Source organism: Talaromyces rugulosus, chromosome IV (genome assembly GCF_013368755.1).
Source record: "Talaromyces rugulosus chromosome IV, complete sequence".
NCBI lineage: Eukaryota > Fungi > Ascomycota > Eurotiomycetes > Eurotiales > Trichocomaceae > Talaromyces > Talaromyces rugulosus.
The window spans coordinates 443,180-468,917 of NC_049564.1; the positions used below are offsets into that span (position 1 = coordinate 443,180).

The 25,738-nt window shown below is 49.2% G+C and overlaps 9 protein-coding genes across 9 annotated transcripts; 6 read left to right on the forward strand and 3 right to left on the reverse strand.

Annotated features, from left to right (window-relative positions):
* Window positions 1-319: 319 nt before the first annotated feature.
* On the reverse strand, window positions 320-1,417 carry TRUGW13939_06934 (uncharacterized protein; the record flags this gene model as incomplete). The annotated part of the gene is made up of 1 exon (XM_035490076.1): window positions 320-1,417. The coding sequence occupies one exon, from the start codon at window positions 1,415-1,417 to the stop codon at window positions 320-322; it is 1,098 nt and encodes a 365-aa protein (XP_035345969.1).
* A 547-nt stretch (window positions 1,418-1,964) lies between these two features.
* On the forward strand, window positions 1,965-7,294 carry TRUGW13939_06935 (uncharacterized protein; the record flags this gene model as incomplete). The annotated part of the gene is made up of 5 exons (XM_035490077.1): window positions 1,965-2,381; window positions 2,443-4,111; window positions 4,162-4,840; window positions 6,409-6,861; window positions 6,928-7,294. Coding segments are annotated over 5 exons (3,585 nt in total), but the record flags the coding sequence as incomplete, so codon positions are not given.
* A 450-nt stretch (window positions 7,295-7,744) lies between these two features.
* Window positions 7,745-10,714, forward strand: TRUGW13939_06936 (uncharacterized protein; the record flags this gene model as incomplete). The annotated part of the gene is made up of 1 exon (XM_035490078.1): window positions 7,745-10,714. The coding sequence occupies one exon, from the start codon at window positions 7,745-7,747 to the stop codon at window positions 10,712-10,714; it is 2,970 nt and encodes a 989-aa protein (XP_035345971.1).
* Window positions 10,715-10,851: 137 nt separating this feature from the next.
* TRUGW13939_06937 (uncharacterized protein) lies at window positions 10,852-12,616 on the reverse strand (the record flags this gene model as incomplete). The annotated part of the gene is made up of 4 exons (XM_035490079.1): window positions 10,852-12,237; window positions 12,299-12,362; window positions 12,420-12,453; window positions 12,517-12,616. The coding sequence occupies 4 exons, from the start codon at window positions 12,614-12,616 to the stop codon at window positions 10,852-10,854; spliced, it is 1,584 nt and encodes a 527-aa protein (XP_035345972.1).
* A 1,057-nt stretch (window positions 12,617-13,673) lies between these two features.
* TRUGW13939_06938 (uncharacterized protein) lies at window positions 13,674-14,892 on the forward strand (the record flags this gene model as incomplete). Its single annotated transcript, XM_035490080.1, has 3 exons — window positions 13,674-13,791; window positions 13,854-14,442; window positions 14,499-14,892. The coding sequence occupies 3 exons, from the start codon at window positions 13,674-13,676 to the stop codon at window positions 14,890-14,892; spliced, it is 1,101 nt and encodes a 366-aa protein (XP_035345973.1).
* A 941-nt stretch (window positions 14,893-15,833) lies between these two features.
* Window positions 15,834-17,085, forward strand: TRUGW13939_06939 (uncharacterized protein; the record flags this gene model as incomplete). Its single annotated transcript, XM_035490081.1, has 3 exons — window positions 15,834-16,305; window positions 16,367-16,463; window positions 16,572-17,085. 3 exons carry the CDS (start codon window positions 15,834-15,836, stop codon window positions 17,083-17,085), a joined length of 1,083 nt encoding a protein of 360 aa, XP_035345974.1.
* Window positions 17,086-18,060: 975 nt separating this feature from the next.
* TRUGW13939_06940 (uncharacterized protein) lies at window positions 18,061-18,909 on the forward strand (the record flags this gene model as incomplete). Its single annotated transcript, XM_035490082.1, has 1 exon — window positions 18,061-18,909. One exon carries the CDS (start codon window positions 18,061-18,063, stop codon window positions 18,907-18,909), a length of 849 nt encoding a protein of 282 aa, XP_035345975.1.
* A 285-nt stretch (window positions 18,910-19,194) lies between these two features.
* TRUGW13939_06941 (uncharacterized protein) lies at window positions 19,195-22,643 on the reverse strand (the record flags this gene model as incomplete). The annotated part of the gene is made up of 3 exons (XM_035490083.1): window positions 19,195-19,633; window positions 19,685-22,349; window positions 22,406-22,643. The coding sequence occupies 3 exons, from the start codon at window positions 22,641-22,643 to the stop codon at window positions 19,195-19,197; spliced, it is 3,342 nt and encodes a 1,113-aa protein (XP_035345976.1).
* Window positions 22,644-23,472: 829 nt separating this feature from the next.
* TRUGW13939_06942 (uncharacterized protein) lies at window positions 23,473-25,665 on the forward strand (the record flags this gene model as incomplete). Its single annotated transcript, XM_035490084.1, has 3 exons — window positions 23,473-23,566; window positions 23,626-24,167; window positions 24,217-25,665. The coding sequence occupies 3 exons, from the start codon at window positions 23,473-23,475 to the stop codon at window positions 25,663-25,665; spliced, it is 2,085 nt and encodes a 694-aa protein (XP_035345977.1).
* Window positions 25,666-25,738: the final 73 nt, after the last annotated feature.

A 25,738-nucleotide genomic window follows, 5' to 3' on the forward strand; every position in this document is an offset into this window, starting at 1 on the left:
TATTTTAAACCCTATGTAATTAAATTATCATAACAAACTCCCTTCAACTAGATACTACGCTGCAGATTATATACTCAAAACAGGCAACAGAGAGAATGCAAACGTCATTTGGACATTGGAACCGTACCTTTTATCCATGTCACCAGCCTGGTCAACTGGTGTTTATAGCCAGGCTTTCAATTAGGTTTAACTTCACTATATTGATTTCATTCCTCAAACTAGCCATGCATTTAAAGCCACGCCTCCAGTGCTATAAATAATCTTCACATTAGAGTCGTGATAATGCCACAAAATATAATACAAAAACATATACAGGGTATCACTGCGTGCGAGATTCTACTATACGACCGTATTGGTCAACGCCATCAAACAAACAATTGGCCTCTTCACTCCTGACCGCCAGTGTCAGCGGCGGTGACCGTCGATCGGTTGGGAATTTATATCGAATCCCTTGAGGCGTTTCCACCCGCAAAGGCGAGCGATGGTAGATCTTTTCCCAGACTCGTACCATAAACCGTCGGGTGATTCGGTGCGGCCGTTCATCGACGTAGGGATCAAATGTGACCCCCTTCTGGGCTCCCTGAAGCAGAAAAGACTCAAGAGGAGACAGTTCGGTGGGAGGTGGCGTGAGAGGAGAAGGGACTTTTTGGCGTCGAACAGGGGGTCTCCATGGCACTGTCCCTCGAAGCAAACCAACTAAAATATCCCACTCGGACGGATCAAGAGGCGGAAGCACCGAGGATTTTGCGCGATTGTACCATTGCCTTTTCAGATTTCGAAGACGCACTTCGGGCATTGGCTTGAGCCAGCTGTTCAATGTGGGGATTTGGAGCTTTGGATTAAATTTGAATCGCGTCGATCGGTCAACCTGCACGTATGGAGAATTGCGTTGCGCCTTGAGAACTTCGACCAGGACCTTTGGCGGCTGCCAGTCCTTGTTGAACCTGCACCCGCAATTCTTGGCCAAAATTTCCTCAACATCCTTGTTCGTGTTTAATTGCTTCGCATCCCCCGTGTCGCGCAACAGCGCAGAGTATAGCTTGTGTTGTTTGACACCAATACGTCCATAAGACAGCATCAGCACTCTTTCCAGCGCCTTTTTGTATCCTTCATTTGCGTGTTCGAGTAGACGCAACAGCTTCCGCCCAGATCTCCGGAGCCGGATTTGCCGCTCTATACTGGTGCTGGTGCTGGTGCTGGTGTTTTCTGCGACAGGGCTCGTCGACTGCGGCATAGGTAGGTTTTGCGCAAGCTCCTGATATTTTGCGTCAAATACGGCGGCTTTGGCGCGATATCGATGGAGCACATATTGGCGCATGTAGGTTTTCGCTATCGGATCCGGCAGATACGTGCATTCACGAAGCGTTGCTCGAAGCATGTGTCGCCATGCCTCGGGCGGCACTAGGAGCTGCAGCATCAGCTGCTGGAAGGGGAGGTTCAAAACCACACAAAGTAAAAAAAGACGCCAGATTCATTCACATCGCTAGAAGCAAGCTGCAGAAACGAGCATCGTCGCATGACATCAGGCGGGAAAAAGTTGAAGCTGGAAGTCGGCGCCCGGGCCCGACGCCCCAAACAGGCAATAGTGTGTTACGCGAAGCGCTAACTAGTTCAACGGCGAGACGCGCAAGACCGAAACCCCGCGACTTCCTCGACACGCCTTCTCTCGCGCTGTCTCTCTCCCGTTGCCAATCGCTGCATGCTCGATCCACCAGCCCTGTGTGCATAGCTGGTCCTCCCTGGCTGTATTGTGTCTTGCATTTCTCGTGTACCTAATACACACGCCTGTTCAGTCTTCGCTTGTTCCTGTGGCGATCCTGTCGTTTTCGCGATCTGCCGCCCGGCCAAGCCCCAGACGCGCGCGTTCGCCCCTTCTTCAGCCTTTCTCGCCTTGGTCCATACGTACTCCGTACTCCGTACATTGCTTATTCTGCGACCCCATTCTTTTCTGGCTGCGAACAGAACGCTCTACTAGACGCTCGACATTGCTCTGGAGCGCTGGGAGGAGATTTGCAGGCTCTTCATGCACGCGTTTGCCTGACCTTGTTCGCCTTCTGCAAGGTCCCGTCGGTGTCATGGCCACTAACAGCACCCACCATCGCCAGCGCCCCAGTCTCGCCATGTCCTACTCGCAAAACAGTATCGGCTCGGCCAATGGGCTATCTCACATGGGCTCGTTCAATGCCTCTCAGTCTGTCTCTTCAACACCCGCCCCCACCCCCCCGGGCCGAAATTCCCAGCAGTCGGGAATGTCGTATAATAATTTCACAAATGGCATGTCGCAGTCTTCGATGCAATCCAATTTTGCAGGCTACGACGGCTCCAACGGCTACGGGGTGATGATGCCCTACCAGGAGGATTACAAGCCTCAGATTTACCGAGTATGTGTTGTATCCTTGAGAGTCCCCACGATCTACAAGTTGCTGACCTTTGCCTAACTAGGCTGTTTATTCAAACGTGTCTGTCTACGAAATGGAAGTCAATGGTGTCGCCGTCATGAAACGTCGGTCCGACTCGTGGTTAAACGCTACGCAGATTTTAAAAGTTGCCGGTGTCGTCAAAGCCAAGAGAACAAAAACGCTCGAGAAAGAAATTGCTGCCGGAGAACATGAAAAGGTCCAGGGTGGTTATGGCAAGTACCAAGGTACTTGGGTCAGCTACCAGCGAGGCGTTGAGCTTTGTCGTGAATATGCAGTAGAAGAATCGCTGCGGCCGCTTCTTGAATACGACATGGGGGATGGGAGTGCCAGGCGTGCGTCTCTCGAGACACCTACCAAGGAGCAGGCAATGGCCGCACAACGGAAACGCCTGTATAATGCCGAGAACCGCGGAATAAACCAGCCAGCTCAAGCAACCTTTTTCCAAAACATGTCCCGAACAGCTGCAAATGCCGTCAATGCAATTAGCAAAGCTCGCTTCGACTCGCCCAACAAGCGGCGACCCAGCATGATGCGAAACTCGTCCTCCCAGCAGCAAATGAGTAGCCAAGAGTCGCTTGGTGTTCCCGTTGCCTCTCAGGGTACTATGTACAGTGTAGCCTCTGACAGCGGCTTCGCAAGTCAACATCAGAATGGGGGACGAAACGATTTACCTTTTGATCAAGAGGATGCATTGGAGCCTCCGCGAAAACGGATCAGGAGCACGCCCAACCATGGTCGTTCCTTTGGCGGTAATAGCACTCTATCTGCCTACGAACCTACACCTACAGAACCAAACGAATCATTCTACCAGCAGTTGGACGGCCCCATGCTCGTGGATGACCCTCAGGATGGAAAGGAGCCTCTTGCTGCTGCAACTAACCCGGACCATTTTCACAAAATGAAATTGATCATGACATTGTTCCTTGACAAGCGAGTCAAGGACTTTGCAACCCATCCTGCTATAATGCAACTATCAGGTGAAGACCTTGAGATTCCCTTGGATGAATATCAGAACACCGCTCTACACTGGGCGGCAATGCTCGCCCGCCTGCCATTGTTGAACGCTCTCGTGGAAAAGGGCGCGAGTATTCGCCGCCAAAATTCTACTGGCGAGACGGCGTTGCAGAAAGCAGTGGGAACAAGAAATAATCTTGATTATCGCACATTTCCTCGGTTGCTGGAGATGTTTGGGCCTACGATCGACATGGTTGACCACAATGGCAGATCAATTCTCCATCACATTGCCCTCATGGCAGCAACTGGCGGCGGAGCACATGTGTCTGCCAAGCACTATCTCGAAGCACTTTTGGAATTTGTTCTCCGTCATGGTGCCCAAGCCAAAGAGAATTCTGAAAACCCATCCACCAACAGCGAGAATGGAGTCACTGAGAATGGTCAACCCCAAGGTGAAATCATCAGCTTAGGCAGGTTTGTTTCAGAGTTGGTCAACCTACGTGACGATCAAGGGGACACTGCTCTCAATATCGCTGGTCGCGCCAGGTCTGTCCTAGTACCACAATTGCTGGAGGTGGGAGCTGATCCTTATGTTGCCAACCACACCGGTCTCCGCCCTGCCGACTATGGCGTCGGTGTGGATATGGTCAGTGAGTCCTCTCAGTCGCAACAAAGCGGCGAGAAAAAGGATTCGTTTATAGATCAGTTGGCAAAGACTAAAAAGGAAATCCTAGATGGTAAGTTCAAGTCATCCACGTCGATGTTATTTGTTTCTAACACTACATAGCTACTCTGGCTCAGATTGGGACTTTGGTGGAGGAGACTTTGGGTGGCATTGACCGCAATTTGACTTCTGAGCTTAGCAAAAAGCAAGCAGAATTTGACCATTGGCATGCAAAGATCCGTGAAAGTGCGCGTGCGAGACAAATCGACCAGAATGAGGTCGATGGGTTGAAGCGGAAAGCATCGAATCAAATCGAAGTTGGTCGACGGATAAAAAACCTTGAACGAGATTCCGAGGAGTTGCTTGTGGTGCTAAAAACGACGTGCGGTGATGACTACGAGGTTTTAGAATCGGCTCCATCCGGTCATGCTGATAAAGATACCGGGCTTGATGCTGCCGCTTTCGAGACTATCTTTGCCGATTTTGATGTCGGCAGTGATATGTCTGCTGAACAAAAGAAATTCCTCGAGTCATTGCCGTCTGCTACGGTCCTGGAGGCCCGCCTGAAATCATATCAGGATCTTAATAACGAAGTTATTACAGAGGTTGAACGTTTGAAAACCAGAAACGTTGTTCTGGGTGAAAACTATCGCCGGGTTGTCATGGCCTGTACCGGTTGGACTGCTGATCAAGTTGACGAAGCCGTTGAGGGACTGACCCAGTGTGTGAGAGAATTGAACGATAATCCTATGCCGGAAGACGAGGTGATTGAGATCTTGATGAAAGATCGTGGCCAAGACTGGTAGCGCCTGCCTACTCCTTTTGTATGATGATGTATATGTAAAAGTAACAAACAGCATCACTGTCGGCATTCACCGAATGATGTAGTTTTGAGTTCTGTCACTGATACCCCCATTGTCTTGATACGCATTTTATATGTCTGCATATTAATATCTATTTTTCCTGTACACATATCTTTGGCATGAACCTACTAGTGGATTTTCAGCGTTTGCACATGAGTCAATAGACGTGCACAATAATATTGAGTCTATTCGCCTTGTTTTGAGAATCTACTTTTAAGCAGTGATCATCTGGTTTAATCACTCAGACTTATGAATTCCTATGGCAAAGTGACACCGCTCTGTTGCAAATCTGATACGCAAAAATAAATTCGTCAAATTCAAAAGCGACAACTGGTAAGTGATGCGGTGCGCAATGTGTAACACGTCTCTCCTATTTAGGCAAGCATTTCGAGACACTCGCTGTTTCAGACTTTCTGCCCACACATTTTAAACCCAGTACCCCACCGCCATCCCGGGTTCTGAGATTTGCGAAAAGCTTGGTTGAGCCCCTTGCAAGGACTGGCTAATGCAGGGAATAAGGTAGTATTGTTGCCATGTCAGCTGACATCAGGGTTCGTTAGCCGGCTTCTCGGTATCGACTAGAGGTAGTATACTGCTGCATATAGCAGTAACAACGCTTTCATATGTGACCGTACTTACACTGATTATTTCCCTCAGGTGGAATATGTGGTGATTAGATGTTAATTTGCATGGACTAGTGCTTCGGTCGGTGTTATGATACTGGCATGCGACGCAACTGATGAGCTATTCGCATGCACATGCAGGTGGCTTTTATTATTATACACTACATATGTATGATACAGCAGTGTATTTTAAGAGCATCCCATATCCGGCACTTGCTTAAACTGCAAGTTCTAAGCCACTAGTGTGGCGACCTAGCACAGCTCAAACCCGGAGCCTTGTAATTTTGTCACAGAAATTAGGCGGCCATGAGGAAAATGTATTCCGGGCCTTATTACATGTACCGCAATAAAAACCTTTTTATACTTTGAAAGGGGTAATGAGGACCCCTTGGAAGTTAAAATGTCTGCATCATGTTAAGTTTGAACTTCAGATAAGTTCATTGCCAGGTTCGCATGCGGCTGTATGCGGCTATTTAGAAGGATCGGTCTATGTTTGAGAGAGGGGTCTCGTATTAATTAGTTGTTACGCCTATAGGGTATATCTACACATGTGGCCTCCATGGTTCGGAATTTTTATTTACTTTTCTATCTATTTTTCTATCTAGCCACTCTCTTCCACGCAGCTCTTTGCAACCAAATATAGGCTAGAACTTTTCCATGCCGTGAGCTTTCAATAGCAAATTCACCTTGGTTATTATTGTCTAAACCATTCGGCCACAATCATACAAAATGCAGAGATACACAGTCTTCATAATTATCTTTTCTCTCTATGGAATATTGGTCTTTGCCAGTGTGCTACAAAGCAATATCGACCTGGCCTTGCGTTCCAGAATTGCAGGCCCGCTGTTAAATCGACGAACACCTTTTATATTATTCAATAATAGTCAGCCTGCGAACAAAAGCAGGGTGTCTCCGAATACCCGAAAGATAGACGCTCGAACCGACACTTCGACATCAAATATGCCCAATTTTGACGAAACAGCTTTCAATAAAAGTGCCACCGTTGCCTGTGCCAATGCTGTCACAAACTACACTAGCAGTGTCAATCCCAGTGGCATTGTAGCGTGCTACAATATTGCCTCTTGGAATAACTCCACTGGCATATTTCAAACCGATACAAGACTTTATCAAAAATCCGCAGCTGTCAATGAATTTAATGGTCTCAACATGTCGGATTTTTCTATGTCGTTTTCCATACCAGAAGCGAGGCTTTCGTCGCCTAAAATGATCCCGAATACCTTCATGGAATCCAGTACACCGATGCCAAACCAGTTCTTGATGGGATTTCAGAATGTGGGACAGTTGAGTAAGAGTATTCAATTTTCAAAACTCACTACGTAAGTTCCACCTACTCTTGGTTAATTCCCGTGTCCACATTGCTCATACACCGTGCGTCTGTTAAGCTCCGATCTTCGAGACCTCATGATCCCAGCGATTACACTCACAGCAAATACGGGAACAATGGTCAATACTTCCCTAGCCTCAGACATGATCTCCTACGTGACCGGTCAATTTGTCCAGGCCGATGGCACTCCAACCAACATCACTGCCCCTGAAGCAAACACCATGGCCACGGCAGTCGCGGCTTCTGCATCTGTTTTTGTACTCCCAGGCACACATATCATGGTCTTCCCAGTAGGCTTGATCATTACTTGTGCGTGGTCCGGCTTGTTCATCGCTGCTGTGGGCGCGGGGACTGCAGGGAGGTACCATTATCGTATGCAATATCGGCGAGCCCAGCCTGGGCAAAGTTTTGCTTTTGGGAAATAGTGATTTAGAGTATAGTTCGGTTTATATAAGTTCGGTCTTTTTCTGTAACTGATTTTCAAATGTATAGTAAAATGTGGCAATAGGGGTTACGCTTAGTTTTCAGTGCGAGAAAGCTTATTGCCACTCATTTCTCCGGAGGCCCACCAACATTCGAAGTGGGATGGTCTGCGCTAAACCACATTGGGAACCTGGTATCGATAACGCAAAAAAAAAATATTGGTACGCGGGGCAGCTCCTTCTGTTTCTTGTATCTGCTTTCAACGCAATCGAAGACATATTCGGAGTCTTATCAGACTATATTTATACGCTCTTTCGTGTCATAATTACAGTTCTTTTCTTTTCACGCAGTCAATTCGACCGTGATACGATTATGCTCTACGCTGTTTAAAGGAAGTTTGAAAGAAGAGGCCCGTGGTAAGAGATCTATACACTTTATCAGATCGCTTCAAGATGGGTTCCTCAGCGACAGACACGCATACGCGACCTTCGCAATATGAGACGATATACGATAATAGCACCGCAATGACAGCGTATGACCCGATCCATGTCCGAACGACCGACCAGCTCCTCCAGAGCCCGCTTGCGCAATCGATTCTAGTGCAGGATAATGGCAGCCGTGATCCTTCCCCAGAACTAGAGGCAGTTATTAAAGGCGAAAAATGCTTTACCGACCTCATCGCAGAACGAGTACGCAAAGCTGTGCAAGATCAAGGCGACCAGAGCAAGAAGCGCGTCTTGCTATCGCAGCTCTTACATACGGGTATCGCAGCGCTGTTTCATTTTCTTCAATCAAATGTAACGGGTCCGCCGCTGGAGTTTGATGTGGCGACGGTCGTATTGGGAGAGAAGATTTCGAACGACAAGTCGGTTTTGGATACAATCCGGACAAAGACCCTGAGGGATTTGTCTGTGGATGGAGAAGCAGTGTACCCGCTCACGCCAAATATTGAGCTTTTCTGTGCTGCCAAAGCCATTCTGGTCGACTCCGGGGTGCTGGGGAATGCCGAATCACCTCTCGTAGCCACGACGGCCAGGTTGCGAGTGAACTTCTTGCATCAAAAGATGCTGTCTGAAGTCACGGGGACATTACAAAAAGCAATCTACGATGACCTTGAGCTTCTTTCTCCCCGTGTGCTAGGTGGAGAATCTAATTCATCAGGGGCAGAGAAAGCAGCATTTCTGCTTGAAAGAGCCGCAGTACACACACACCATGGATTCGACAGTAAGGCTAGATCGGATCTAGAACAGGCTGCCGTTGCGAATGGATTCGAGTTTGCATTGACTGGAAAACTTGGAAAGCGAACCAAATTCCAAAACCGTGACATCACCCAGCTCGTCGTCCTGGCGAAGAGCGCAACAGATACCACGCCTGCGGACTCGGAGGAATCGCGAAAAGAAGAATCATCTGGAGACCTCAAACCCAAAGCACTTGACCTCAACGACGACACTCTACTAGAAACGATTTCTTTCGCAAAAGATGGAGGCAGCAAACCGGAGAAAATCACTACCGTCCAAGATGAATCTTCTCTGCCTGCAAGTCTTGCGTCGGTTGACCCCTCGGATCAACCAAAATTAAATCCTCTCGACTCCGCCATTTTGCTTGCAATTGCTTCAGCGATTACCAATAACTCGCCAGACCACGGATTAACCCGTGAAGAGACTCTTCCGTATGCCATTCGCGTCATTGAGGGCGGCAGTTCCAACTGGCAAATATATACCCAGGCATTACTCGTCCGGAGTCGGTGCGAGGCCTTCAAATCACGAACGGTGGAGAGGGGTGTTTTACAAATGCAAGCGCTGGTAGATCAAGTCATTGCCGATACAGCAACTAGAGATTCAGCCGTGGCACGCACCAGCACCGTCACGAACCAGCACCAAGATCAACCAGCCACCTTCTTGCCGCGACCCCAGGAGTCAGAATCTGCACCAGCCGAGGAACGCCTGGAGTATATTTGGACACTGGATTTCCAGACAAGATGGAACCTGGAAGCGGAGCTCGCAAAGCGCTGGGTGGGTCTTGGTGGACTGAGAACCGCTCTCGACATTTATGAGAGGCTTGAACTGTGGGCAGAGGTTGCGCTGTGTTATGCGGCCACACAACGAGAAGAGAAGGCAAAGGCAATCGTCAGGCGACAGCTATATCGTCCAACGAGTGGAGATATCGTTGATGACGAAGAGAACGAAAGATACGAGGGACCAGAATTATCTTCTCTGCCGGTAGATGCTCCACGCTTATTCTGTATCTTGGGAGACATCGACGAGAGCCCAGCCATGTATGAGCGAGCGTGGGAAGCGTCAGGTCAACGGTATGCGCGTGCACAGCGTTCACTAGCCAGACTACATCTCAAATCCGAACCGCCCGTTCTCGACAAGGCTGAAGAGGCATACAAAAAGAGCTTGAAAATCAACCCGCTCAACCACGGTGCCTGGTTCGCGCTTGGCTGCGTGCAGCTCAATCAAGAACGATGGGATGACGCTGTCCAGTCATTTACTCGTACCGTCCAGCTAGAGCAAGACGACGCGGAAGCATGGAGCAACCTTGCTGCTGCTTTGCTGAACGTCTCTGCAGATGGAAAGCCTGCTGCCAAGGCTGCCGAAGTGATACCCTCTGAACCTGCAAAGACAGAAGACGATGAAGACGATGAAGACGATGAAATTGCCAAGCCAGAAAAGGCAGACCCTTACAAACACACGCGCGACGCCCTCACTGCTCTCCAGCATGCTGCGCGACTCAAACAAACAGATCACCGCATCTGGGATAATATCCTAACCGTAGCCGCCTCGCTTCCTCATCCGTTCACACCATATAAAGACATCGTCTTTGCCCAGCGCAAAGTGATCGAACTTGTATCTCCGAAGCGGGGTGAAAAGGCCATCGATCTGCTAATTTTGGCTATGTTGGTCGACTACCTCGTCAGCGGTCCCGAGTACGAAACTCTTCTCATCCCAGTCGAAGGCACAGACGAGAAAATACTGCGTAGCGGTACCGTCGCTGGCCAAATTCTGACTCTGATCGACGAACAAATCATCCCCCTCATCACACACTCTGCGCCTCTTTGGTTTGTCGTTTCCAAAGTAGAGCTCTACCGCAAGCAACCCACCAAGGCCCTCGCCGCGCACGAAAAGGCGTGGCGTGCAACGGTGTCTTCCTGCACACAGCCCGCATTTCAAATGGGTGATGAAAAGAAGTGGATGGAGATCGTCAAGGCCACGGAACGACTCGTCAGAGATGGTTATGCAAAGATGGGTGGAATGACAAAGGAAGGACAGGGCGAGGATGGGGAGGAATTAGTTGCTGGCGACTGGAGGTTCAAGAGTAGGAGTGCCGTCAGGGGCATTTTGGGGAATGGAAAGGAGTTTTTCGAAGGGACTGATGGTTGGATGAGGCTCAAAGAGTTGCAAGGAGAGGTGACGGGGTAGGAAAGAGTTTAGTAGAAATAAATGCTCTATCCCAGATCCAATTGTTCATTACGAGTATATACAGTCATGTGGCTATTTTTTTCATACAATAACTCAATTATAACACTTTTCACATAGTTCGTGAACGCCCATGCCAACTATGCCTTACTTTCAATGTTGACCTCTTGTCCGTCACTCGGACTACGGCTGTCATCATCATGCAAGGAACCAGCCTGGCCCATGCCCTCGGCCGCAAACGCGCCGGTCTTTTCACATACATAGTTTTTGAACTCGCGCGCCGGCACTCGAGCTTCAAACATCTCATGGATCTCCTCCAGAGTGCGGTCCCGAGTCTCGGGCACAAAGAAGAAAACAAAGGCGGCGATGATCATGTTCGAGCCGAACCAGATATAACCGTACTTGGCTGACCAGTTGAGCTCAGCTGGGTTGATGAAGTACGGAGCAGTAAAAGTGCCCAGCCAGTTGAAAAGGAAGTTTGCTGCGGTGGCGACACCAAAAGTGAACGGCCGCAGCGCGTTGTTCGGGCACTCTCCACCAAGAAGCCAGGCGTAAGGGGCATACATGGTATAAAAGAAAGTGAAAAGGGCGATGAATGCAACGACAACTTTGCCGGAGTTGATTGAGCCGGGGTTGACGGACCAGGTGATGGCCGGTACGAGCTGGCAAAGACCACAGGCCAAACAGCCCCAGAACAGCACCTGGCGGCGATCGACGTACCTGATGAAACAGACGGAGGTCAACACGCCCAGGAAGCCGAGACAGCTGACGAGGATCGAGTAACTAAAGGCGTCTTTCACCCCGGCAATGGTGAAGTAGTATGTCGTATAGATGTTAATCCAGCTCGAGCCATTGCCGCTGTGAAAACACACCACTGCAATCGACAGCAGCGTGCGCCGGAGATTGGTGCCGCGCCACATTTCGATCCAGGCGGGCTTGCCCTTGGTGTTCAGTTGCTCTTCCGTCGACTTCTCGATGGTGGCGAGCTCGGCCTGCAACTGTGCCGGGTCAATGTTGGAGTTTCGAAGTCGAGAAAGCGCCTTGCGTGCGTCTTGGGTCCGGCCTTGCACGGTGAGCCATCGAGGGGATTCGGGGAAGAAGAAGAGGCAGATGGAGAGAACAGTGGGCACAACGAAGAAGATTGCCAATGGGATCTGGTAGGCCCTGCGGCTTTCCATGGTGGACGTGCCCTTGTCAATCGCGGATCCGATGATGGAGCCAATCGACAGAGTGACCTGGTAGCAACCAAGGGATATGGCACGCAAGTGGGCTGGGGAAGTCTCGTAGACGTAGAGTTGGGCAAATGTCATGAACCAGCCCACGGAAACACCGAGAAGTAAACGCGCAAAGTAGAGCGCCCCGACACTAGAACTGCCCAGCATGATCGCGGTCGAAATGTAGCACAGAAGAGATGCACTCCAGAGACCAACACGGCGGCCGAATTTCCAGCTCAGCGGTCCCACGAGCAGTGAGCCGACAAAGGTGCCAATGGTCATCAATGAGGAGATGAGTTGTTGTACGGTAGGCTGTCATGAGCGTTAGTTGGCCCATTAAAAAAAAAAGGCATCATGGAAAGTTCAGACTGACATTGATCGCCCACGTAGCTTTTGCCTCATCATAGTAGCCGAACACCTTCAAGAATCCCGGCATGCTATCCTCGCGTCAGCATTGATACTTTGATACATATACAAGGAATATCAGGACTCACGAGAGAAAGCCGCCCACCAAGGCATAGTCAAGTCCTATACCATACGATTAGTCTTCAACCTCCAGTAAGCACCGGAACATCATAAACAGAACCATACCATACTGCAGACTGCCCAGGGTCACTACAAGACAGATCAGGATGCACTTAACGTGGCTGAGCGTATCCTGCTTCAATGGGTTGACCGTCAAGGGCGACATAGTACTAAGTGGCCCAAAAGGTTCGTTCTACAGGGAACCTCGTGGCAGAAAAATGGGATGAAAGAAGCAAAACAAAAGGAATTAAGAACAGAGCAAAGAACAGCGTACATAATCCAATAATATCATTCAATCAACGACGAAGGGGGCTGGACAACAGATCAACATGATCGAGATTGGCCGCGCCCCAATTCCGGAAATGTGTTCTAGCTTTCCAGTCTGCAGCGCCGCATTTCAGCACCACGTTCAGCAAGACGAGTGTATGCAGTGTGCAGCTAGAGAACACCGGTGCCACGACTTACGCAGGTTAAGCAAGATCGCCACGGCCTAGTTCACATAAGCGGACTAGCTGTGATGCACGCCGTGCCGCAAAAGCGGAGAGCCAACAATCCCCAAATCTTGGGCTTGTCAACATCCTTGCTGCGAGACTCCATCGACTCCATTTCATCAAGCCTGTCGTAGCCCTGCGTGATTAAACCCTGTGGAGGCGGGCTTTTCCGGCGGCAAACCAATAGATCACCAAAGATCACTTGCTGCTTCACATCGGCCATCGTCCGGCCTATTTACGAGTTGTTGACAATGGTTACAACTTACGAAAGCCCTGATCCTACGTCGGGGCACTTAAGACCCATTGGTCCTCTATCGTGAGACGTGACACGCTGGACTTGAAGTTTTCCACCACAATAATGGCCGGAGAAATTCTTACAGTGCTTACGCCTGATCTGCATCCCTGGCACTCCTTCGGCAACAACTAACCCAACGAGGTTTGAGACGGAAACGAGAAAATTTGTTCTGAAGCGCCTGGTTCTGGCTCCTACGTTATTATTTCGCCGGTACTAATATGAATCTGGAAATACTCTGGGGTGTTGATACGGAGCGTCGATCAGCTGCGATTCCGCACGATCGGCTACCTGCGATCCTGGGCCAGAGAACGATTTTCATAATAATAATGAAAGTATTTATTATTCCATGGCCCGATCGTCTTTTCTCGTCCTAAGTTCCTGTATCTTTAGAAGCCCTTTCTAGCGGTTCATGCAAGGCATTGCAGGCTCCTCCAATTATGGTGCAGCAACTGCAGACTGCAGCCTGTGTGCTCATTGTGCTGTTTGCCATCATAGGCACAACGGCCGTGTCACTGCGTCTGTGGGCAAGATATATCACCAAGAAATGGGGTCTCGGTAAGGCAGCTGTCTCTGAAATAGAAAATTCTGCAAGCAGAAACTGACAAGACTACATGCAGATGATAGCATAGTGCTCTTCGCCTGGCTCCTGGCCGCCGGCGAAACCTTTTGCGTATACCAGTACACGCTCCTGAGTTATCAGGGCTACCATGAACGAGACATTCCCAAACAAACCATCGAACAGAAGATCCTCGCCCAGCAATACAACATAGCCAACCAGGTCCTTTACAATCCGATCCTGTCGCTCATCAAACTCTCTGTTATCGTTTTCTTCCAGCGGCTCGAAGACCGACGCAGGATCGTGCAATGGAACATCTATGCCTTGGCTACATTCGAAATGGCGTTTATGATTGCATCGACTTTGGTGGATATCTTGCAATGTTCCCCGGTGCGGTATGCATGGGAGGGTGCCCGCATGGATTTGGCCGCTCAGCAAGCTGCCGGGGCTGATGATAATGGCCAGGTGAATGGAATCACCATCAAGGGAGGACACTGCATCAAGCAAGGAAATTTCTTTCTTGCCACCAATGGAATTGCCATCTTCACCGACATATGGGTATTAATCATCCCTGGTCTGATCCTCTGGGACTTGCGAATGCCAAAAAAGGCGAAGATTGCTGCTTTTTGTATTATTGGAGCTGGTGGGGTGTACGTACTATCCCCTGGTATTTCTTAAACCCAAGTTTACTAATTCAATGGTATAGAGTTGCTGTGGTGAGCATTGTTCGTGTCATCATCTACTCCTGGCGCTTCAGCCCTAACAACCACGACATGTCCTGGGGTGTGGGCTATACGACATCTGGAATGGTCGTGCACGTCGCTTTCGTGGCTGCGTGTGCGCCAGCCCTCAAAGCAATCTTTACACGCTTCTGGCCCAAGTTCTTCGCCTCGTCACGCAATTACGCGTCTAGCAAGAGGGGCTATAGGGGCTACAGCCACCCCAACAACAATAATAATAGCTCAGGCGTCGGCGGCATCACCGTAACCAATTCCATCCACGTGAGTGAGACAAATGGTCACGAAATGCGAGGTGGTATCTCGCGGCAAAAGCGGGCTACCGAAAGCGAGGAAGAGATTATGTCTTACGGTGTAGCTTGATTCTTTGCCTTCTTTTTTTCTGGCATTTCTTTTTATCACCTCCTCGCAAACCGTCGGATGAGAGTTTGAAAATTCAAAACAACCCTGTACAATTTTACCCTGATTTAGGATGGCTATTAACGACGATATGAGCAATAAGGAGCACCAAAAGCTTGGTTGGGTGGTTGGTTTTCTGCTGGTTTAGATGTTTTATTACTATAGTCTCGGTTTCAAGAAGCATTTATTGGAAGAATCAACGGTTATTGAGTTTAATTGCCGTGCATTTGATTTTTTTTTCCTTCTTCTTTTTGTCTCTTTACGAAAAGACTGGTGTTCCAACAAGGTTAGCCTCAGCCATCAAATTTCCAACTCGGGGAAGTAGGGGAAGGCTTCCGTCCTTCCAACTTCCAACTTCCAACGCCAATAATGGCTGACGTCTCGGGTCGTCTAGCTCATAGCTGTTCGGCTATGGTTGGCCGGAATGGCGCTTACAGCTTGAAACACCAACGATGGGTCTCCGAGGAAAATCTCCTTAAAATAGCGCTTACTACTTGCGCGGGAGTCGGCCATACCCCCGAGTCTCAGCACTAACAGCACTAGGGCGGTGTCTATGAATACTACGTGGCGGGTTACTAGCAGTCCTATCGGTGAAATTAGCGTCTTAGGCTCTTAATACCCCCATACTATAGCGAAAAACTGGAAAACTCCCAAAGCAGAGAGGCTATCAAGTGTCTATGATAAAAGCGGCACTCCAATTGGCAGTCCGTAGTGTACTAGTATACTACGTAGTATGCTAGTATCATAGAGGCCTCTGTACCCCTCAATTGTAGATTCTGTGCCGATTTCTCCGAGATGGTCAATGTAAAGCCCCTCCTTCATCAATTGATAGTCTTGGATTTGGAAGAAAGAGAAGAGAAACCAACGGATAAGGACAACTAAGTATCGATAATAAACATTAAAAGATGACCGTGTCCAATGGCAACACAGGCCTTAGCCGCCCTCCCCTCCAATATTCGGGCTCGCTCTCGCATCTCGACTATGTCGAAATAACGCCCATCATCGGACGTGAATACACCACGGCCAAAATCCACGATATTCTACATGCTCCCAATTCCGAGCAGCAAATTCGTGATCTCGCTATCATTATCTGTGAGCGAGGCGTCGTCTTTTTCCGTGCTCCGCAGGACGATCTGACGATCGATGAGCAAAAGCGATTTACTGTGCTACTCGGTGAACTCACCGGACGGCCAGAAGGACATGGATTACATGTCCACCCGTTGTTCAGAGATGAGAATAACATTCCTATGGGGAATGGTCAACATGATGAAAGTATATACGTGATTAATGCCAAGGCAGCCCAGAAGCTATACAAGAGTATGAAGCAGGTGCAGCGGACAGAGCCGAAGGACCCGGGACTGGAATGGCATAGTGATTGTACTTTCTCCTTTTCTTGTAGTCGTGAATGGCATCTGGAATTGGCTAATTGATTTTATAGGCATGTTCGAGGAATGCCCTGCAGATTTCAGCTTTTTACGGATGGAAGAGACCCCGCCCACTGGAGGAGACACCATCTGGTGTTCAGGCTATGAACTGTATGTGACTTCACTTGACACTAACGTGGTCTACATTGCGGACTTCCCCATCCTTCAATTCTATCATACCACAGGAACATAGTGAAATATTTTTCCTGACATGAATAGTTACGATCGCATATCTCCCTCGATGCGGACTTACTTCGAGTCCCTCACAACAACCTGCGCCCAGCCCGTGTTCAAAACCGCCGCAACAGCCGGTGGCTACGAGGTCATGTCCCCGCGTGGGTCGCCACTCAACGTCGGAGACTCTTTCTCCCCAATCCATCCCATGGTGCGCACGCATCCAGTGACGGGTTGGAAATCCCTCTATGCTGCCATCGGCATTCACGTTACCAAGATCAACGACGTCTATTCGTACGAGGACCAGATGATTAGAGACTATATCATGCGTCTCATCACACGAAATCACGATTCTGTGGCCCGCTGGAAGTGGACGAAGCAGAGCTGTGCGATCTGGAGTAACGCCTGCACGCTTCATGCTGCTACGCCTGATACACACCTTGTGGTAAATAGCGACGCAAACCGCACGGGCGTGAGGGCGTCGGGAACTGGTGAAAAGCCATATCTCGATCCAGCGTCCAAGTCGCGAAGAGAAGCTCTTGGGCTGCCGTTGAATTAGTAGGTTTACCATCTTTGAGCTTCTTCTCAAGATGGCGAAGATCATGGTTTGATAATTTTAAGACGTTCAAGGATCACTCTGTGTATTCAATTGTTGGATAATCGAATGAATTTTCCTAGGTAGCTGACGAGTTTATGCCTGATCTCACTTGCTTGGTAAATAACGACAAGTCTGAGGGCAAAAATAACTTTTTCCTACTCAATGTAGGTCGTTCAGCTTTGGAAACAGTCGCCATAATAAATCCACGTTAAGCTGCGCAGACGGAAAGAGTACTTAGGGCTGAATGTGTCACGCGCAGGATATTGCCTTGTTGGGCAAAAACAAAGGCAGGAGAAAAGCTATCTCTCCCTTGGGCGGGCAGGATGCAAGACAGGACAGAACAGCCAGTAGGGGTAGAGTACTACTTAGAGAAGAATTCAAGAGATATAAGAAAGATTGATTCTTCTCAGCTGGCAGGTCCAGCAAGGAACAATATAGAGGCTCGGTCATATGACTATATAATGCAAACGTAACAAACACCCAGGGGGCAGAAACATCCGGTAGAAACAGGGTCGTCATCTGCAGGTGCCTAGATTGCAGCCTTATCTTGCAGGCCGCAACCCGCTTAGCCATACACAGCCTCAAGGCTCACGAGGATTCCTCCGGTCCCAGCCAATCACAGCCCGCTTCTAGGCGATCGGGAAGATGTCGCTCCGCCGCTAATCCGGATCCGGAATAGCGGCATTAGTGACGCAACCCACTATCATCAGTTTGTCGGGAGCGCTCAATGGGGCTATTTATGGAAATGGGAAATGGGATGTATGCTTTTAGAGGTCGTATATAAGCAAAGGAGCTGCCCATTGTTTTGTCGATGAAAAAATCAACCAAGCAGCAGAAACAGCTTAATCCATTAATATATATATCTCGATTGATCAATTGACCATTACAAATCGACCTCACTCAATCAACCCACAAAACTTCCCAATATCATTGACAATGTCTACAACCAAAACATTCGCTTTTATCGGCGCCACTGGTGGTTGCACAAACTCTTGTCTCGCACATCTCCTCCTATCAGACCTCGGCTACAAAGCCATTGCTCTGGCACGTACGCCCCAAAAGTTGATCGACTCGCTACTTCGACAGCCGGGGATCACAGAATCTATCATCGCCGACAAGCTCACCATTATTCAAGGCGATGCAACGAGTGTGTCTGACATGAAAAAAATTCTCCTGATTCCACGGAATGGCCAGGGAAACACCACCGCTTATGGCGAAAAGTCGCCTGGCGCAGTTGTGGTTGATGGCATCGTATCGGGAGTCGGCGCAGTCCCCTCATTCGAAAAGGGGAAATTGTTATCCGTCAAGTTTGACAACCTAAAAATCACAGAAGAAAGCTCCACAACCTTGATCACTGCCCTGCGGGAGGTTTATGCCGAAAGAGACCAGCAGCAAGAAGGCAAAAAGCCCATCCTCGCCGTGGTATCCACGACCGGAATCACAGAGAAAGACGAAAAAGGGGACGTACCGTGCCTTTTCAAGCCCGGGTACCATTACCTCCTCGCAACGCCTCACAAGGACAAAAAGAAGATGGAAGCTATCATCACGTCAGCGGAAAACCAGGCCCTCTTCAAAGCCGTCGTCATCACGAAGCCAGCCTTTTTGACCGGTGATGGCAATTTGTCCACGGCCAAGGGGTTGGCAAAAATAAGAATCGGCACTGAGGAAGATCCGGCAGTGGGCTATTTCATTGCAAGGGCGGACGTAGGCGAGTTCCTTTGGGAGGAGGTGTGCAAGAAGGAAGAGCCACGATGGTTTGGAAAGAAGGTTACTCTGGCTAACTAGGATTCCCTTATGTCTTCTTTATGTCTTCTTTTCTTCTTTTTGCTGTTACATGTGCTCTTTTTCTATGTATGCGCTACAAGCATCGAGATCTCGTCGATACCATGGGCTTTGGGCGGAGTTTTAAAGTTGATGAACGATAACGCTGTATTGAAGACTTGTTTTTTTTTCTCTTTTTTCCTTTCGAATAGTTGATTACTATGTAATGTTTGCTTCAATGTTTTCACTATTATTGAATATTATAAATTCATTATATCATCATGCTAAATACAAATGCAGCGCATTGATCTACAACTCGGCTAGCAGTTCGCCCAGAGAAATTGGCTTCCGAACTGCATTCGAGAATCCCTCGTGAAAAGTCACCCACACTTTGTGCTCCTGTTCCTCCCCACTGGGCTTGCGGTTGTGAGAAGATTGATCGATGCCATCTTTATTTGACATAGGGAGAGATTCGTTGATGATTCGGCCAAAGAAATCTCTCTTAACGCCAAACGCATCCCGTTTGGCTTTCTTTTGAGCATTCTCCTTGTCATCGTCGCCATTCAGCTCTCCTGATTTTCCGGATGAGCTACCGTATTTCAACTGCGACAGGGACTGCTTTCGCATGGTTTCCTTCTGATACTCCTGCTCGAGTACCTGTCGAATAGCATAACGTACGGGAACTGACCCGCCTGCGTCAAGAGTAGTCTCTTTGAGCTTCGAAAAGCCGACAAGTGTATCAATAGGCCTGGAGAGCGTCAGTGGAACAGTTCACAAGGCAAACACACGGGAAACTTACGGCTCTAGTCTGTAAACCCACCCTCCGTGGGTTCCCTCATTCTCCACGCGGACTTTATCAAAAGTAACGCCAAGCCCAGCCATAACCCTCACTGCAGCACGCACCAGAGCTTTCTCGCTCGCTTTTCGGACACTTGCAACGCTCTTTTGCTCGCTACCTCGTACCACTACCGGCTTCACATCCGGTGACAACATGCGCATCAAGTTAGGAACCAAATCGGTAGCCACAGAGTCCAAGGAGCGGAACAATCGTAGTAGAGAAGCGCAAAACGTTGACTGGAACCCGATGAGGGTTGACCTGTTTTGCTTGAGAGCTTCAAAGGCCGCAAAATCCGCCCTTGGGCCGGAAAATGGGTGTTCTTCCTCTTCTTGTTCGTTATCAGTAACAGCTCTGCTGTTACCTGCGGACCCTTTAGCACTGGCAAAAAGATAATGAAATGCAACAATTGGTTGACTCAGATATGGATTCAACTCCCAATCTTGGTTGGAAAAGATTTTTGAAGAGATCATGTCATGAAAGTGCAACCAGTCATAGGCTGAATTGGGTTTCGAGAGGAGCGTATCGTCTTGGAAACTTTTCAAAGGATAGGCCACGAAGCAGTCTGTGATACATCGATCATAATCACCACTTGTCTCAACCATTTCGCGCAGTTTCGAAATGGCATGGCGCTTTCGCAGATCTGCCACTCCTACTGGAGTCTTAGTCTTCTCCTTTTCAAATGGATCATTGAAAGAGTCAACTCCAACAGGCGGGGCTGGAAACCCTGCACCTTCCAAGAAAACTCGGTCAACAATCTCTCTAACACCACCTCTACCTAGGCCCTTGGAAGAGCCATCTTGAGACCTGAGGATGAATTCCTCTAACCAACTCCTTGTCAACCGAGGAGTTGTGGTTGACATGGCACGCAGTTTGCGTGCCACCCACTCTGCCGAAACAAGGACGCTTCGAATGTCACCCTCAGCAATGCCGCGGTGAACATCAGTGCGATCCTTCTTAGCACTTATCCCCCAAGACGCTTCACACAGTCTCCTGACACCATCATTATCAAATGATATCTTTTCTCTCCCTAGGATCATTTTCAGCCGCTGGATGACATTTTCCAAAGGTACATGACGGACATGGATTAGCTCGGCGATGTTGGCAGTACGAAGTGGCCGTAAACTAGGATGGTATACATCGTTGCAAATCAAAATAATAGGCCGGAGAAGTCGAAAGTTATCACCTTTCTTTTTCTTCGTTGATGACGAATCCTGCTTGCCTCGAGCTGTGTTTTTCTGGTCGGTCATAATCAGGTCGATGAGAGCTTTGACAAACCCGCCCTCACCACCTGATCCAGATCCGCCAACAACACCATCAACCTCATCAACCACAACACATACAGGCCGAGCAGCTTTGCTAGCTTTGTTGGGATCAGTCTCCATTCCGACACTCTTTACATTTTCAGTTCCCACTGCATCCCTGATTCGGCCCTTGACAACATCTCTGCTCCGTTCATCGCTTGCATTGATTTCAAGAACCTCATACCCAGCCTGTCGGGCACATACATGAGCCAAAGTGGTTTTACCAAGACCAGGTGGCCCAGTCAGCATAAGGATTTTTCGATGTGCGCGCTCGGCTTCATCGTTTCCCTTCTGCAATTGTTTTGGTTTTGCAAGACCTGGAAATACGATAGGTTCCCAGGCTTTTAGCCATCGGAGAACAGACCTGTGGGTTCGCTCATCTCCGATTAGGTCTGTGAATTTCCGAGCGCGGTACTTTTCAGTCCAAAGTGGATTCTTTCCACTTTGGTTGACGCCACTAGCCTCAATCGATTGCTCAACCTGGGGGCGCTCTTCGGCGCGTTGGGCTGCGTCTTTCCTCTCCTGCACGGTCTCGTCCAGCAGCTTGTGAATCTCTATTCCGTAATAACTGCGTTGAGCTTTCCCAGGAGCAGGAGCTGAACGACCTGCAACCATCCGCTCATACGAGATGGCAGTACTTCCTTCTCGAGAAGCTACTCTGTGAACTTTCCCTCCACAAGTTTTAATAGTGACTGTTTCCTGTTTTCGAGTAGCTCCCCTTGGAAGGTCTAAACGTGCGTTCATTATTCCCGAATCCGGTAGTTTATTCGCGACTTGCGTTGCCTCTGTCGTAGGCTGCTTAGCAATCGTCTGGAGAAGAGAAATATCACTCTCAGTCTGGGCACCTCTCAAAGCATCCATCGCGTCATAATCGTCGTCATCTTCAACGAACGGCCCTGGGATTATTCGCTTTTGTGCTTCTGTTGTTGAAGAGTTCTCCAGATTTTGTGAGAGTGGAATAGAATAGCTAGGATAGTTCGACTGCAATTCAGCTAGCGCGTCTTCGTCCTCGTCCTCGTCGACAAAACCGCCAATCGTCGTCGTTGCATCTGGGTTATATTCTCCATGAGCGTCTTGCAAAGAGAGCAATCGGTCGTCGTCATCATCGTCATCATCAACAAAACCACCAACCACTTTATGTCGCTTCGAGTCGTCAGTTTGCGATGGCACTTCTGATTTTCTTTTTCGTGCCTCCATTGGTGGAGAGCTGGCTGTATATACCGCAGAGGATATGAACGGCATTGTGTCCATTGGGGGACTCGAGGGTAGGACTATATCGGATAAAATACTTTTGCGTGGAAGGTTCCGCGGCCGTGTTGGTGTCACTGGTCACGAGAAATCAGCTTGACCGTCTTGAATCTCGATATGCAAATTCACCTACTAGGCCGTATATCGTCGTCACTTCGAAACACGTCCGACAACTTCCAGGAACGACTTTGGATGACAATTCGATTGCGGCGATTGTGCTCTGCGATTTCTAAACGTCGTTCCTCCAATGCCTCTAGGTCGTCGGCGAAGGACTCTGGGTCTGGCTCAGCATCGAATTGTACAATATCAGGAGGTTCGGATTGAAGATACAGTAATGGGTCGAATTCCGAGGACAACAGGTCATCCGCCATAAAAATGAACCAAGAAGATGTTCTTTTGTTTCGGGGATATTCGTTATCGGCTTGATGTTAACGTTGCCATATACCGGGTGGTTGAACGTGGTGGGGAGACGCGACCGCGTTGACCGCGTCGTGATCACGCTAATCTTAAAATGGATCGTTGATTGAAATAGCATGAAGCAGCTACATTTAATATTGATCCATGAACACAACGAGAATGATAAAACCGACAATTAAAATTGAAGAAGAGAAAGAAGAGAGGCCAATTGTGACAGACTCAGTAAACCTTTTACTATCTTTCTCTACCTGTACTGTAAATACTCGTAAGTTTTGAATGTGGCATTGCCTTTGGATTGTTTCATAGCTGTGGTGCCTCAGTAAAAGAGCTTAGCCTCAGCAAAAGTACGTAGAATATGGCTATCATTATTAGCCTGTTCATACAAATTGTGGTCGATCATGAGAAGTAGAAGACCAATCTATGAATACCAGCCACAGATGCTTACATAACATATCGTGGCTTTTTATGTGGCGCAACCTAATGCGGTTAGCGTCAGAGGCTGCGTTGCCGCGCGAGATTTTGGGGAGAGCATCGCAGCCATCCCCGTACGTGTTCGCGATCGTCCAGCACCTGCGAATCAATCCCCGTGTCTGTTGCAGGCATCCGTCTTAGGGTTATAATCGTGTTATTCCCGCGAAAAACCACGGCCAGCTCTGGCAACACTGTTGATAGAACGCGCAGTGTGCACTTGCACCCGGCTTGAAGGAGCATTGCTGTCCGGCGATTGGCATAGCGCCTCTCAACCCGCCTAGATTACGATCTAACTCCATCTCACACGCGACCATGGATGAGATTCAGAACGTTTCCACCCAGCCTGGTGATGAAAACCAGTCCGGCATAGCTGCCCAAGATGTTGGGGATGCTAGCCAGGCCTCAGGTACTTCCCCCTTTGTAACCAAGTTTGCGACCATGGTGTTGATGTTGACATCCTTCCAGCGTCGCAACCTCCCCAAGACTCTCCTATCAAAAACGCCGATGAGGGCTCGGATAACCCACTAGATGCTCCTGCATCCCCACGGCCCCAGGATAACGATGCAGAGCCCGAAGACGAAGAGATGGGCGGCCTCGAAAGCGACACCAAGAAGGAGAATGGCGCCGACGAGACCGCAGATGGCCAAGGCGAAGGTGTTAGCGAGGAGCAATCGGCGCAGGACAAGGCCGCGCTTGAAGCTTCCGCGCGCGACCATCTTGTTTCGCAGACGCATTCGATTATCTTACCAAGCTACTCAAGTTGGTTCGATATGCACCAGATTCACCCTATTGAGAAGAAAGCCATGGGCGAGTTCTTCAACGGGCGCAACCGCAGCAAGACTCCAGCGGTCTACAAGGACTATAGAGATTTCATGATTAACACTTATCGCTTGAATCCTATAGAATACTTGACTGTGACTGCTTGCCGTCGAAATCTTGCCGGTGATGTTTGCGCTATCATGCGAGTCCATTCTTTTCTCGAGCAATGGGGCTTGATCAACTACCAGGTGCGTGCAATTAGACTAATCGATAATCATGTTACTAATAAAACCAAAGGTTGACCCACAAACTCGCCCTTCAAACATCGGTCCCCCATTTACAGGGCATTTCCGTGCTGTCGCAGATACGCCACGAGGATTACACCCTTTCCAGCCCGGGCCCAACCATGTAGTGACCCCGGGCAAGCCTTTGGCTGCCACTGATCGCGCTGCGTCCGCCACCCCTGCAAAGGCAGATCTTAACCTCGAGATTCGGCGCAACATCTACGACGACAAAGGCAAAGAGATCACACCGGTCGAAGACAAGGAAAAACAGACCAATGGCGATACTCCCGCTCCGAATGGCACATCCTCCGAATCTGCTACCAAAGCGATGGAGAGCGCCGCCCGAGAACCCCGCAAGGTTTTCAATTGCTGGTCCTGTGGTATCGATTGTACCCGCCTGCGCTTCCATTATGCCAAATCCACTCCGGTATCCACAAACTCCAATGCCCCCGGTAACAAGTACGATGTTTGCCCCAGCTGTTTCTTGCAGGGTAGACTTCCTTCTAGCCACAACGCAGCAGACTTTGTTAGATTAGAGGAGAAAGAATACACCAACATTCCAGACAAGGACGCACCTTGGTCTGATGCGGAACTTGTATTGCTTCTCGAAGGAATTGAGAACTTCGATGACGACTGGCACCAGATTGCAGAACACGTGGGAACTAGGACAAGAGAAGAATGTGTGATGAAATTCCTTCAATTAGAGATTGAGGACAAGTATGTCGAGGATATTGATGGACCCAACGATGGAACGATTCGCGCACTGCAAGGACGGGACCCAATTAGCCAACTTGACAACCCAGTTCTGTCAGTGGTTGCTTTCCTCGCTCAAATGGCCGAGCCATCGGTCGCCGCTGCCGCCGCAGGCCGATCTGTCGAGCAAATCCGAAAAGAACTCAGAAGCCAGCTGAACAAGGAAGCGCCTGAAGCCGAAAAGGGCAAAGATAAGGGCGTTGAAGGCCTCAAGACCGAGGACTCGATGGACGTGGACATCGTTCGTCAAGTGGAGTCAACAGGCGAGAAGCGCGAATCTCTCTCTACAGTCGCTCTCGCAGCTTCGGCCGCCCGTGCTGGTGCCCTTGCTTCCCATGAAGAACGCGAAATGACACGCCTTGTATCTGCTGCAGTCAATGTTACACTTCAGAAATTCGAGATCAAGCTGGAGCAGTTCAACGAAATGGAAGAAATCATCGAGGCCGAGAGGCGAGAACTTGAGCAAGCCCGGCAACAGCTTTTCCTTGACCGAATGGCTTTCAAGAAGAGGGTTAAGGAGGTCCAGGATGCGCTGCAAGCAACCAGTTTGCAAGCCCCCGGCGACGAGACCAACCAAGCCATCAATGATGCTGCTTCTGCCGGAATAGGTGTTCGTTATCAATTCAACCATCCCCAGGCAGATATGAGGAACGGCGTTCAGCCATTGAGTGCTCATCCTGGCGCAGATTACAAGAGTCTCGATCTTTAAAAGGGAAAGGAAAAGAAAGATGGCTCTTGCTGCGCGATCTCGTTCTCTATGAACCTTTTCAAACCTGTTTCTG